Genomic DNA, 13583 nt, shown 5'->3' with positions numbered 1-13583 from the left:
CCGACCCACACACGGTCGATGCATGCCTGATTGCAGCTATTGTTATCACATGGCTTTGGCGACGGGATAATGCTTGTCGTACAAGGGATTCCTCCAACGCCCGCTGACGCCCTCGTTACCACATCTGCAAAATCTCACCATGAGGAAAAGGGAAGATCAGAACTTGGCCATTCTTTGTTTGGACAAAATTTTGAAGCAACGCAGTACATCAACAAATGGGTACCTGATGCTAGGGCAAGGAAGGCGATCGCCAAGAGCAACATATGGCTAGTCCTCATCTTAGATACTTGTTGTATTGATGGAATGACTTGTCGATCGTTGCTTTGCTCTGTGAGTTCTGAAGGAAAACATCACGGAGATGCCATTTTATACTGGATTTATGGTATTATTAAAGTACAAGATTTGGTTATGATTAAATGTCATGATTATTAGTCTCCAAATATTGTTGCCCTGTAATAATTACCATCCAATATTACTACTCTGTGTATATCTTCTTTTTTTTGGTTGTAATATTCGTTTCGTTTTTGTTCTGACAGTACAGTATAGATATGTCACGGTTCAGGGTGTTCACTGATTTCGACTAAGCCGTGGCAAACCTTGTATTATTGTTCCAGTCACCATTTATTTTCAGCTCTTGCGGAGAGAGATAAATATTATGGGAAAGAAGATCGATATGACATGCGGACCCATGTAGTCAGTGAGAGTAGAGAGTGATCCCGGCCGAGATCATTATTTTTCTAGCATGACAAATTAGTCAAGACCGGCTTAGGGTTCAGATAGACCAGGATCAAAGACTGCAGAGTGTCGATTTCAGGGCATTGAAGGTTTGGGTTTGAGTCTGACGAGGGTTTAAAACAGACTTTACTCGATAAAAAATTACAAAGGGTGTACAAAGGAAATGAAAAAGAAAACCTATGAAACAGGCATCGTCACAAAAATAAGACGATTGGACGCTTTCCTAGCCACTTGTATGTAGATAATGTTCTAACGTGCCGCTATTTACGACGAGTGGATCATTCTTATACTTAACTCACCTCTGTGCTATAAAAGAGAGTAGGTGGAAACATTAACATATCTTTTCGCTCATTCCTTTCCTTGCTAGACTACATTCCTTGGGACACGCGCATGTTGCTCTGATGCATAAGTGTGACTCACTGGCACGGTAGTGCTAAAAAAGGACTCCCTGGCATAGTTGCAATTTCATGAAATGTTTAATTGCAATTTTTTGTTCAGATTTGCTAATTCTGTAGACGAGTTAGTGATGTCTCATCTAAATTGTCGTCCACAGGATCTAGGGTGTTGACATTCGTGCAAAACAAATTGCCGCGCGTCGCTATGCCACCCACGTCACTGTTTGTCGGGCCCTTTTCTCATTTTGGGTCGCATCGACGTATGTCCGTGTGTCTACATCAGCCGCTATTTGTGTTATGTGGCCGTCATCGTCATCCCTCTCTCACCGAAGCAGGCCCTAACTTATTATTGTACACAATCATGATCTCGTCATGCTAAGGCCTCACAGCACGACCACCAAAATAATAACCGTCGTCAATGAAGAGAAGTATAGATCGAAAAGATCGAACATGTAGACAAGCAAACAAAGTCTGGATCCAAACAGATCCACCGAAGAGCAGTCCCGCCTGAATTTTGCGAGATCAGCCGAAGACACAATTCCACACACCGTCCGACTGTGCTAGACGCATCACCAGAACAGGGGATGGGCGGAGAGAACCTTATTCCATCTTCAGATAGTCATCATCGCCTCGTCTTCCTGAATAGGACACAAACCATAAACCAACATACAAAAACACCTAAAAACCAGCTCTGCTACACTTACGGGGATTACTGGGTAATGACGTTATGTGATGATGTGGCAGCCTTTAACTCGAGATAAATGGGGCGCAGGCTCACCCTAAAATTCAAGGGGGGGGTGACTAGTGGACAAGGAAGATTTTATATGATACGTAAAATGATTTCGTAGGTCTAGCATTTTTGCCTAAAAACGGAGGAAGGTCCCTTTTGTTGGCAATGGTCAGAGTCCACCGCGCTTCTCAATTAGACGGGAGAAGATATTGTTTTCCTAAAAACTAATATATCCACTCTATTTGAAATGGAGAAAGTATCGTAGAATCTGCAGTTTAGCCCCTACCGGAATAATGTACCCACAAATAGTACACCACCAATTCTTTCTTCCCATGAAAGAAAGAGGACCCTTTGGCTAGGGTTTCTCGTTCCTCCCGCCGGTTCTGCCATCGGTCTACCTCGTCTCCTGTGGTCTTAGGGCCATGAAGGCGTGGTGGATCTCGGCCCTTGCCGGCGGGAGGGCTCCGTTTTTATGCTCTTTTGAGTTTTCTTAGGGTTTGTTACCTGTTTAGAGAGGCGAGGCGACGGTGGCTCTCTTGAGATGGAATAAGATTCTCCCCGCCTAGTCCCCGTCCCGGTGGTGTTTCTAGCATTATATTATCGAAGGGCGTGTGAAGATTTTCTTCGGTGGATCTCGCGGGATTCGGTCGGTGTTTGTCTTCGGTGGACCCACGTGGATCATGTCTTTGTTCGCCTGCGTTTGTGGGTCTACATGTTGGATCCTTCCAATCTACTCTTCTTTTCATCGGCGACGGTTGCTGTTCTGGTGTGTTGGTCCTATGAAGCCTTAGCATGACGATTTTTTGATTGTCTACTACAACAATGTTTGCCCGACTCCAATGAGGAAGGGGCGAAGAAGGTGGCGCGCCTTCGGCTCACTTCAGTGCTAGTAGTCGTCGCTAGGTGGTCTACAGAGGTAGATGCATTTTTTTACTTTTGGTGTTCTTTGTACTACCTTGACCGTTAATGAATAGATTGAAAGTTATCCATGCCAAAAAAAAAGTTATCCTCACAAAAAAAGAAAAAAAAAGTACACCACCATAAACCAAATTTCACATGGACATCACTAGTTCACAACATATGTACAGCAAAGTAGTATTACCGCAGTTCTCAAAAAAAAAGTAGCAGTACCGCAGAGTGGCAGATGTACAAGACGCAGCATCCTCATCCTCATTCTTTTTTACGGGACGCAGCATCCTCACGTTAGCCGCTGGACGAAACGTGTTCCATATAAAGGCGTTTTGCACAGGAAGACAATGCACAGCACGTTTCCTACACTAGTAGACATCAATATAAATTGTCCCGTTCCAAACACTGGCTAGTACACGGTTGGAAGAGCGTCTCCTTTGGTTTGAACGAATTTCATAGAAATTCTTTTTTAACACAATTTCATAGGAATTCTATAGTACATGTATCTTATAGGAACGTTTTCTTTAGAGTCTTTTGATTCATAGAAATACATTTCTATCTTTACATAGGATTGATTTTTATCCTTCACATTTTAAAAAAAATAACATAACCTAGACTCAATGAAAAATTTTATATATAAAACCAAATGATATCTTTTTTTTTTCTACACGCATAGAATTTAGGATACATGTCATCTCCAGTAGCGAAGCCACGCTTAAGCTGGGTAGTCATTTGACTACACAACATTTTGCAAAACCTATATACATCAAGTAGAAATCATGCCAAAAAAATCTTATAAATGCATGCATCTCACTACACAACATTCAATTGACCACACATGATTCGATTCCTGGCACCGTCACTGGTCATCTCTATGATATTCTTATCCGATCTTATGAACCAAAGGAAGCCTTATTGAAAGATTAACGTATAGTTTTCAGAATAATTAGGCAAATCTGATCGATCTAGTCGAGGCCCTAACCGCCGCCACACGATCGACGGGCGTCAACGATGTCCGTCTGATCGCAGATCGATCGGGTCGGAATCCTCCCCGAATACGAATTATATGGGAATCGGCGAGTCCCCCGGTCAATATAAGCAGGAAGGCACAAATTAACCGTGGCCAGGCCTCCTCGTTCACGATCAATACCCTGTTTTAGCCCTGCGGATCGATCGATCGATCGATAGAGCATGGCCATGGATCAGCAGCGGTCGAGGCAGCAGTACTGGTCCTTGTGGGTCGAGGGCGACAAGGAGCAGACGGTGGCGCCGGGGCCCAACGAGCGCCTCTGCGTCACCGGCGCCTTCCTCGTCGGCGGGCAGGGCGTAGCGGACGTCTGCGCCGTCATCAACAGTTCGTGTGGGGCGGACTGCGTCCCGCTCGCGTCGCTGTCGGCGGCGAACCCGTGCGTGGAGACATCGGTGGTGGTGTACCAGGGGGAGGAGTGCTCCTTGTTCGTGATGCCGCAGGGCGGCCCGGCCGCCGTCCGGTTTGACGGATACCTTGTCGCTCTGCCGCCGCCGGCGGAGAAGGTGGGAGAGGCGGCGACTCCCGTGGACAACGTAGGGGACTGGTACGTGCGGCTCGAGAGCGGTGACAAAGAGAGGTTTACCCCGAGGGCCGACGCGCCCATCTGCGTCACCGCCGTCTTCCTCCCGGACCCGGCTGACGCCGACAGAGGCGCTGTGGACGCCTACGTCGTGATGGGCACCGGGCAGCCCCTCCTACTCGCGTCGCTGTCGGAGAAGACGCCCCGCGTGGAGCTCCGGCCCCCGGTGGTGCTGGACCAGAAGTTCTCCTTTTCCGCGACCGGCCCCTGCAGGCCCCCGGGCATTGTCCAGTTCGAGGGTCACGTTCTTGCTCCGCCGGCTCCGCTGGAGGAGGAAGAGAACCACGACGAAAAGGCGGGGAGTTCCGATCTCGACCATGACAGCAGGGACGACGGCGAGGTCGAAGGGCCAGCGGCAGTCAGCGGGAGCGACGAGGAGGAGAAGGAAGAAGAGACGTCGACCTCCGAGGATGACGAGGTGGAGGAAGAAGAGGCGTCGAGTTCAGAGGATCACGAAGGGTATCAGGAGGAGGAGGAGGAGGAGAGCGACGGCGATGTCGGCGGACACGCGGCTACGGAGAGCAGCGCCGGCGGCGGCAACACGCTGCTGCACCGCAGGGGCAGGAATTTCGTCCCCAAGGCCCTGGGGCGGCCCCTTGGGGTGCTGGCGCCGCGGTTCGCCTTCGACAGGGAGCTCGTTCGACAGGTTGCGGTTGGCGTGCTCATCGGATTCTGTGTGTTCGTGTATCTGGTTGCCTTCTTCAAAGTGATGATCTCGATTCATCTCTCCACCTGAGTTATACTCCTTGATTTGAAGATATTACCGTGACAAATGTTTGTGATGACCTAGCATAAATTCGAGTTCGTCCATCATCCGGCGTACTAGTAGCTTTGGTTCTCGGTGTGGCATGTCAGGTGTTCGACAAAATGTCACCAGACAGGATAAACAAATAGGATGGGCATGGGATGAAACCGGGGTCAATTGGGTCGGGAGCGAAACTTGTCTGGTTTGAGAAGTTAAGGTGCAAATTGTGTTTTCTTTCACTAAAACAAATATGCACTCTATTTGAAATAATTTTAGCTATTTGTAAGTCACCTGAACATAATATTTGAGTAAGTCGATTTCGCGTGAAGGAAGCAACTGCCGGAGGGAAGGAAGGAGCAGCCGCCGGAGATGCCCTCTGGGTCTATATTAGAGCAGCGGGCGACCTCGGTGTCTCTAGAGTGGTAGGTGTTCAAGTTAAAGGGATGGCCGGGGGCAGCGTCGGCATGGCGGTGGACGGCGGTGGAGGGGAGAGGTGGGGCGGCGACATGCAAAACAAGCGGTCAGGTTCCTTCTTCAACCTCCTGCGCCCCACATTCGTTTTCTTCTTCAACCGCCCCACATACCATCTGCCGAACCGCTAGCCATCACCACGGCCGACGGCTTAAACGAATCGACTGGCCCATACTGAATTTTGACCACCAAAACGTGCACCACCTTAAACCAGATGTCATACCATTACCAGTTCACAACACACGCCCAACAAGTACAGTCGAGTCCTTATACGTACAGAGAGAGCGGCATATGCACGATGCAGAATCCTACTCACACCACACCTTCCCCTACCGCCGCCGGCGCGCGACACGCAGCGGCATCGTCGATCACCCGGAGCAGCAGAACCACCGCCCCCCGACGCCGCGCTGGCCGTCGTGCAGGACCATCCCGGCCGGATGGTTCGGCCGCACCTTCACCAGTCTCTCGGCTGCGGACAAACACACGTATGAGTACTCCAAGCGGAGCAAGCAGGCCGTCGACGGTCACAGCAAGAGATGAAGCCGATCACAGCAAGAGACGCAGGTAGAGTTTATCGGTTCTTGCCTAGCTCGTAGAAGAGCTCGCCGACGTTCTGCGCCGTCTTGGCCGACGTCTCCAGGAAGAAGAGGCCGTTCCGCTCCGCGTACTCCAGCGCCTCCTGCCCGCATTCATTCAGAGAAAACACAGAGACCGTGATGTGTTTGACTGACAGATGAAGCACCGGGGTTCTGAATTTTTTTTTGTCTGCAAATATGTCGTAAGTATGTACTATATACCTGTGTGCCAACCTTCCTCTTTTTTTCCAGATCGACCTTGTTGCCCACTAACGCCATCACCAGATGTGGGTTCCCTGTTTGGATCAATGTGCAGAAAAACCTAAGCACTGACACGCATTTTGAGTAGTTCCAGCGACGAGATGGAAGCACAGAGACGTGTTCAGTTATACCATACCTTGTCTCTGAAGCTCGTCCACCCACCTCTTTGCCCGGATGTACGAATCCTGACACCCACGCAGCGAAAAAATCGAACAGATTAACGGTCGAACACCAAGCAGGGCAGAGCAATTAGTTTCAGTTTCCATCATCAGACAAGACGCGATCGACTCATTCAGCACGGATTCAGAGAAGGTCGCTACTAAACGAGGTTTCCGAGGGGAAGAGAAATTTCTCTCAGTCTCACCATGCTGGTGATGTCGTAGACGACGACGGCGGCGGCGGCCCCGCGGTAGTACATGGGGGCGAGGCTGTGGTAGCGCTCCTGGCCGGCGGTGTCCCAGATGTCGAACCTGACGGTGGCGTCCTCGCCGCCGCCGCTGACGGGCAGCGCCTGCGAGAAGAAGGCCGCGCCGATGGTGGACTCCTGGCACTCGTAGTAGAGCCCCTTGGCGAACCGGACGACGATGCTCGTCTTCCCGGCGCCCAGGTCCCCCAGCAGCACCTGCACACGCACGCGCGCACGCACGCCGCAAATCGGATCACTCTCGCCATGAAAAGCAGCATGCTAGATCGATCGTTAATTACAAGCAGAAGCCATGGTAGAGATACAAGGTGGTCGGTGGTGATCGGAGAGAGGAACGAAAACTTCATGCCTGGGCGACGTACCCACCAGCTTGGCCTGGATGACGCTGCTCGGAGTCGGAGTCATCATCGATCTCGCCGGCCGGGGTCGAGGTAGCGGCGATGACGGTTCGGGTTGTTCACGTGTTGACGGTGGTGAGCGGGAAGAAGCATGTGGTTTTGCACGCAAGTTGCCGTGCGTGCTCACGGCGAAGACCGGTGGTTGTGCGGGCTTGTTGTATAGCTCTGGCCTCCGGCAAAGCGAGCTGCTGGTAGGTTCAGGTTCAAGACTGTTCGGTAGAGGTCTCTGCTGCGTGCGTTCCTACTACGGGCCGGGCAAGTCTGTGTGCTGTGTGCCGGGCTAGACAAGTGCATGGGCCTTCAGTAACATTGGGCTTTCGCACTCCCTTCATTTCCGGCAATCACGCCGCACTGCCCACGGTTACCAAAACCACCATGATAAGCCCTTTGGTGAAGAAGAGTTTCATCACTCATAAGAAGAAAAAATTGTTTTGGATAGTCTAGATTATTAGCCCCCAAGTGATCCGTTATCTCTTCGTTGATCAGAGCCCATACACACCGTCCCGTCGTGCAATTCAATAATGTCTACAACTTTAGTTCAAGTTACGGCTTCGAGGCCACAGTGGCGGCAATGGCTAGGGCCGTCTGATGATTATCATCAAGATAAGTGTAGATGGCATTGTAGCATGCACTGTCGCTAGCCGGTGTACTGACCGTGGTATGTCGAGATGTGGCAGGCAAATTCTTTGGGCTTGATTTCTCCTGTAAACAAAGTGATGGCGGCTATTAGAAAAACGTTGGAGCAATGGCTCCTCCCGAGGGTGGATCCTATTCCCCAAGTAATATGGGGAGTACAAGGCAAACGCGACCCTCCTGGCGCAAGCGCCCCGATATATGGGCGGGCCCATTTTTAATTTCGTGAACTTCTTTCAAATATGTGATCATTTTTCGAAATTTGAGAACATTTTCCAATTCGTGAACATTTTGGAAACCTGGGACATTATTCAAATTTGTGAACATTTTTGAATTAAAAGAATAAAACCAAATTCGACAATTTTTTTTAAACCTATTCGAGATTTAAACCTAGTTTGAAAAAATTTCGAGATCTGACCCTTTTGCTACCGCCAGGGACCATGGCGGTAGGGTATAACAGCCTACCGCCAAGGTCCCTGGTAGTAGGGTTGCATGCCCTGCCGCCAAAAACCTCCTAAGTATTGAACACAGTGCGTGCTCGTGCCTACCGCCAAGCACCTTGGCGGTAGGGTTGTGCAGGCTACCGCCAGCCCGGTTGGCGGTAGCGATGTTTCCTACCGCCAAAGTCTAGGCTGCTAGACCCTACCGCCATGGATTCTGGCGATAGCAAAAGGGTTAGATCTCAAAAAAAATTCAAACCAAGGTCAAATCTCAAATAGGTTTCAGAAAAGGGTCAAAACACGTAAATTTGCCACGGGCCGTGGCAAGTCTGTGTACTGTGTGCCGGGCCGGACAATTGCATGGGCCCTTAATGACATTGGGCTTTGGCACTCCCCTCATTTCCGGCAATCACGCGCACATGGCCCATGGTTACCAGGGCAACTAGTTAACGAGCGCTTCTTCGGGAGCCTCACAACGATCAGCGTCATTTGGCGCGCTCTCAGCCATTCGTCACGTGTCGCGTTTTAGGCGCTCTCTCCAATTTTTTTTAATTTTTCCGCGAGCATTTTCGGCTTCTTGAATGGATTTTTTCGGTTTTTTCCGACGTTTTGATTTTTCCCCGGTCTTTCTTAGCTTTTTCGATAAAAAAATTCACGGAAAAACGTGTTTTTTCCTTTTGCGAGAGTCATGGTTTTGCTTTCACGAGAGTCACGGCCGTCCCTCTTGGAAACGAAAAAAATGTGTTTTTTTGTTTTTCTTTTTCTTTCGCGAGTGTCACGGTTTAGCTTCCACGAGAGGCACGGTTGTGCTTTAGCGAGAGTCACGGCCATGCCTCTCGGAAACGGAAAAAAAAAGTCGTTTTTAGTTTTTTTTCCTTTCACGAGAGTACAGTTTTGCTTCCGCGAGAAGCACGGTTGTGCTTTCGCGAGAGTCACGGTCGTGCCTCTCGGAAACGGAAAAAACGTGTTTTCTGTGTTTTTTTCTTTCGCGAGAGTCACGGTTTTGCTTCCACGAGAGTCACTGCCATGCCTCTCGGAAACGAAAAAAACACATTTTATGTTTATTTTTTCTTTCGCGAGAGTCACGTTTTTGCTTCCGCAACAATCACGGTCGTGCCTCCTCGGAAACGAAAAAAAGGGTTTTCTCTTTTTTTTTCCATCCGCGAGAGTAACGGTTTTGCTTCCACGAGAGGCACGGTTGTGATTTCGTGAGAGGCACTGGCGTGCCTCTTTCGGAAAGGGAAAAAACCTGTGCTTCCGGTTTGATTTTTTCGTCCGTTTTTTAATAAAAAAAGTTCGTCAAAACCTATCAACATGGGATTAGTTTTGAAGATCTCGACACGAGGAATCCAATGGTGAAAAGCGGTTCGAGATTTGGACGCACGGTTTAAGAGATAAAACGTTTTGAATAAACGGATCTACGAAAAAAGGGAAAACTCACAAGTTGCGACAAGTGGCGCACATGCAGCGGCATTGTCGATCGCTTGTGCGCCACTTGTCGCGACCCGGGGAGGTTGGAGTGATCTTTGCAATGAATACTCTTTAACTAGTGATTTTGATGATAAACCCTTTGGCGAAGAAGAGTTCCATCAATCATAAGAGAGAGAAAAACATTGCTTTGGATAGTCTAGATGATTAGCCCCCAAGTGATCCGTGATCTCTTCGTTGATCAGAGCCCATACACACCGACCCATCGTGCAATTCAATAATGTCTACAACTCTAGTTAAAGTTATGACAATTTTATCTCTGCTTATGAGTGCCTACATTATATGAAAACAAGGAAATTGAAAGGAAACAGATTTTGTGCTTTAAAACTTGATATGATGAAGGCCTACGATAGACTTGAGTGGCCATATTTGAAGGCAGTAATGCTGAAACTAGGTTTCAGTCCTCGGTTCACCGAAACTATCATGAGGTTTGTGACCTCTGTATCTTTTCAGTCATGTTTAATGGAGGCAAGTTAGAGGAATTCAAGCCAACCCGGGGCTTACGGTAGGGTGACCCCAATTCGCCCTATCTTTTTCTGTTGGCGGCAGAAGGCCTCTCGTCTTTGCTGAAATATTCGGTCCCAGGGGAGAGTATCCATGGCATTCAGGTAGCTCCAGATGCTCCACGTGTTAATCACCTCCTTTTTGCTGATGACAGTTTGCTCTTTTTCGACGCTACACCCGAGATGGCATCACGGGTCAATGTATTGCTTCAGAGATATTGCAATGTGTCGGGACAACGTATTAATAAAGACAAGTCGTCAATCTTCTTCAGCAAGGGGTGTTCTGAGGACTTGAGGAAAGAAGTTATGCAAGTCTTGGATGTAAAAAATGAACAACTATCAGAGAAGTACTTAGGGCTCCCTTCGGATGTTGGAACAGCAAAAGATGGATCCTTCAAGTACCTAAAGGACAGGATTTGGAAACATGTCCAAGGGTGGATGGAAAAGGCCCTTTCGGTGGGTGGCAAAGAAGTTCTTATAAAATCCATGGCGCAAGAGATACCTACATATTCAGTGGCGTGCTTCAAGCTACCGAGGGTTCTGTGTCAACATATTAACGGCTTGCTTCGGAAGTTCTGGTGGGGATCTAAGAAGGGAGAAAGGAGAACTGCATGGGTCTCATGGGAAGTCATGACGCAACCAAAATTTATGGGAGGCATGGGCTTTCGTGACATCGAGCTTTTTAACTTAGCCTTGCTTGCTCGTCAAGTCTGGCGCCTACTGCAAGATCCTGATTCGCTAAGTGCACGCATATTGAAGGCAATTTATTACCCTACTTGTACCGTTCTGGAAGCCGAGCTGGGAAGCAATCCATCTCAAGTCTGGCGCTCTATACATGAAGGGTGTGACACCCTTAAATTGGGAATCATCAAAAGGATAGGGACGGGAAGCGAGACGAGTATATGGCATGACAACTGGAACTGCGAGATCATAAACTACGGCTGGTGTGCCCAAAGACCCCAAACCCGCCGCAACTAGTGTCAGAGTTGCTTGACAACACTACTGCGGGCTGGAATATTCATGTTCTGGATGAGCACTTTTATGCAATGGACAAGGAAGCGATACTGAATATCCCCTTGAGTACACGAGTTCAAGCCGATTTCTGGGCATGGCACTATGACAGAAGAGGCACTTTTTCAGTACAGTCTGCATACCGTTACTGGCGACTACAAAGCAACAGAGAACGGACTGGTTGGAGCATGTTCCGGGGCACTCAGATTCTGATGCAGATAAGAAGTCTTGGGGCAAACTCTGGAATTTGAGCATTCCATCCAAAATCAAAAATTTTGCTTGGCGGCTAGCCAAGACATCGATACCAACCGGTGAGGTTAGGAATCACAGGAAGATGACAGATTCGCCGGCTTGCTGATACATCTCCGTCGTATCTAATTTTCCAAACACTTTTGCCTTTGTTTTGGACTCTAACTTGTATGATTTAAATGGAACTAACTCGGACTGACGCTGTTTTCAGCAGAACTGCCATGATGTTGTTTTATGTGCAGAAAACAAAAATTCTCGGAATGACCTGAAACTCCACGGAATATCTTACAATAAATAATAAAAAAATGTTGGGGAATGTAGTAATTTCAAAAAAATTCCTACGCACACGCAAGATCATGGTGATGCATAGCAACGAGAGGGGAGAGTGTGATCTACGTACCCTTGTAGATCGACAACGGAAGCGTTTGGTTGATGTAGTCGTACGTCTCCACGGCCCGACCGATCAAGCACCGAAACTACGGCACCTCCGAGTTCTAGCACACGTTCAGCTCGATGACGATCCCCGGACTCCGATCCAGCAAAGTGTCGGGGAAGAGTTCCGTCAGCACGACGGCGTGGTGACGATCCTTGATGTACTACTGTCGCAGGGCTTCGCCTAAGCACCGCTACAATATTATCGAGGACTATGGTGGAAGGGGGCACCGCACACGGCTAAGAATATGATCACGTGGATCAACTTGTGTGTCTAGGGGTGCCCCTGCCCCCGTATATAAAGGAGCAAGGGGAGGAGGCCGGCCGGCCCTATAGGCGCGCCAAGGAGGAGTCCTCCTCCTAGTAGGAGTAGGACTCCTACTAGGAGGGGGAAGGAAGTGGGGAGGGAAGAAGAGAGAGAGGGGCCGCCCCCCCCCCCTCTCCTAGTCCAATTCGGACCAGGGGGGGCGCGCCCCACCTTTGGCTGCCCCTCTCTCTCCACTAAGGCCCATATGGCCCATTACTTCTCCCGGGGGGTTCCGGTAACCCTCCGGCTCTCCGGTTTTCTTCGAAATCACCCGGAACACTTCCGGTGTCCGAATATAGCCGTCCAATATATCAATCTTTATGTCTCGACCATTTCGAGACTCCTCGTCATGTCCGTGATCACATCCGGGACTCCGAACTAACTTCGGTACATCAAAACTCATAAACTCATAATAAACTGTCATCGAAACCTTAAGCGTGCGGACCCTACGGGTTCGAGAACAATGTAGACATGACCGAGACACGTCTCCGGTCAATAACCAATAGCGGAACCTGGATGCTCATATTGGCTCCTACATATTCTACAAAGATCTTTATTGGTCAGACCGCATAACAACATACGTTGTTCCCTTTGTCATCGGTATGTTACTTGCCCGAGATTCGATCGTCGGTATCTCAATACCTAGTTCAATCTCGTTACCGGCAAGTCTCTTTACTCGTTCCGTAATACATCATCTCGCAACTAACTCATTAGTTGCAATGCTTGCAAGGCTTATGTGATGTGTATTACCGAGAGGGCCCAGAGATACCTCTCCGACAATCGGAGTGACAAATCCTAATCTCGAAATACGCCAACCCAACATGTACCTTTGGAGACACCTGTAGAGCACCTTTATAATCACCCAGTTACGTTGTGACGTTTGGTAGCACACAAAGTGTTCCTCCGGTAAATGGGAGTTGCATAATCTCATAGTCATAGGAACATGTATAAGTCATGAAGAAATCAATAGCAACATACTAAACGATCGGGTGCTAAGCTAATGGAATGGGTCATGTCAATCAGATCATTCACCTAATGATGTGATCCCGTTAATCAAATAACAACTCTTTGTCCATGGTTAGGAAACATAACCATCTTTGATCAACGAGCTAGTCTAGTAGAGGCATACTAGTGACACTCTGTTTGTCTATGTATTCACACATGTATTATGTTTCCGGTTAATACAATTCTAGCATGAATAATAAACATTTATCATGATATAAGGAAATAAATAATAACTTTATTATTGCCTCTAGGGCATATTTCC

The 13583-nt window shown here is 48.5% G+C and overlaps 1 protein-coding gene across 1 annotated transcript; it reads right to left on the bottom strand.

The window, feature by feature from the left end:
* Positions 1-5784: 5784 nt before the first annotated feature.
* LOC125522997 (ras-related protein RHN1-like) lies at positions 5785-7413 on the bottom strand. Its single transcript, XM_048688033.1, has 6 exons — positions 7222-7413; positions 6796-7053; positions 6568-6616; positions 6393-6466; positions 6181-6274; positions 5785-6064 (listed from the first exon to the last, which is right to left on the bottom strand). The coding sequence occupies exons 1-6, from the start codon at positions 7261-7263 to the stop codon at positions 5964-5966; spliced, it is 618 nt and encodes a 205-aa protein (XP_048543990.1). The 5' UTR covers positions 7264-7413; the 3' UTR covers positions 5785-5963.
* Positions 7414-13583: the final 6170 nt, after the last annotated feature.

Source organism: Triticum urartu, chromosome 7 (genome assembly GCF_003073215.2).
Source record: "Triticum urartu cultivar G1812 chromosome 7, Tu2.1, whole genome shotgun sequence".
In the NCBI taxonomy this organism is placed as follows: domain Eukaryota; kingdom Viridiplantae; phylum Streptophyta; class Magnoliopsida; order Poales; family Poaceae; genus Triticum; species Triticum urartu.
This window is presented reverse-complemented; position numbering and strand designations above follow the sequence as displayed.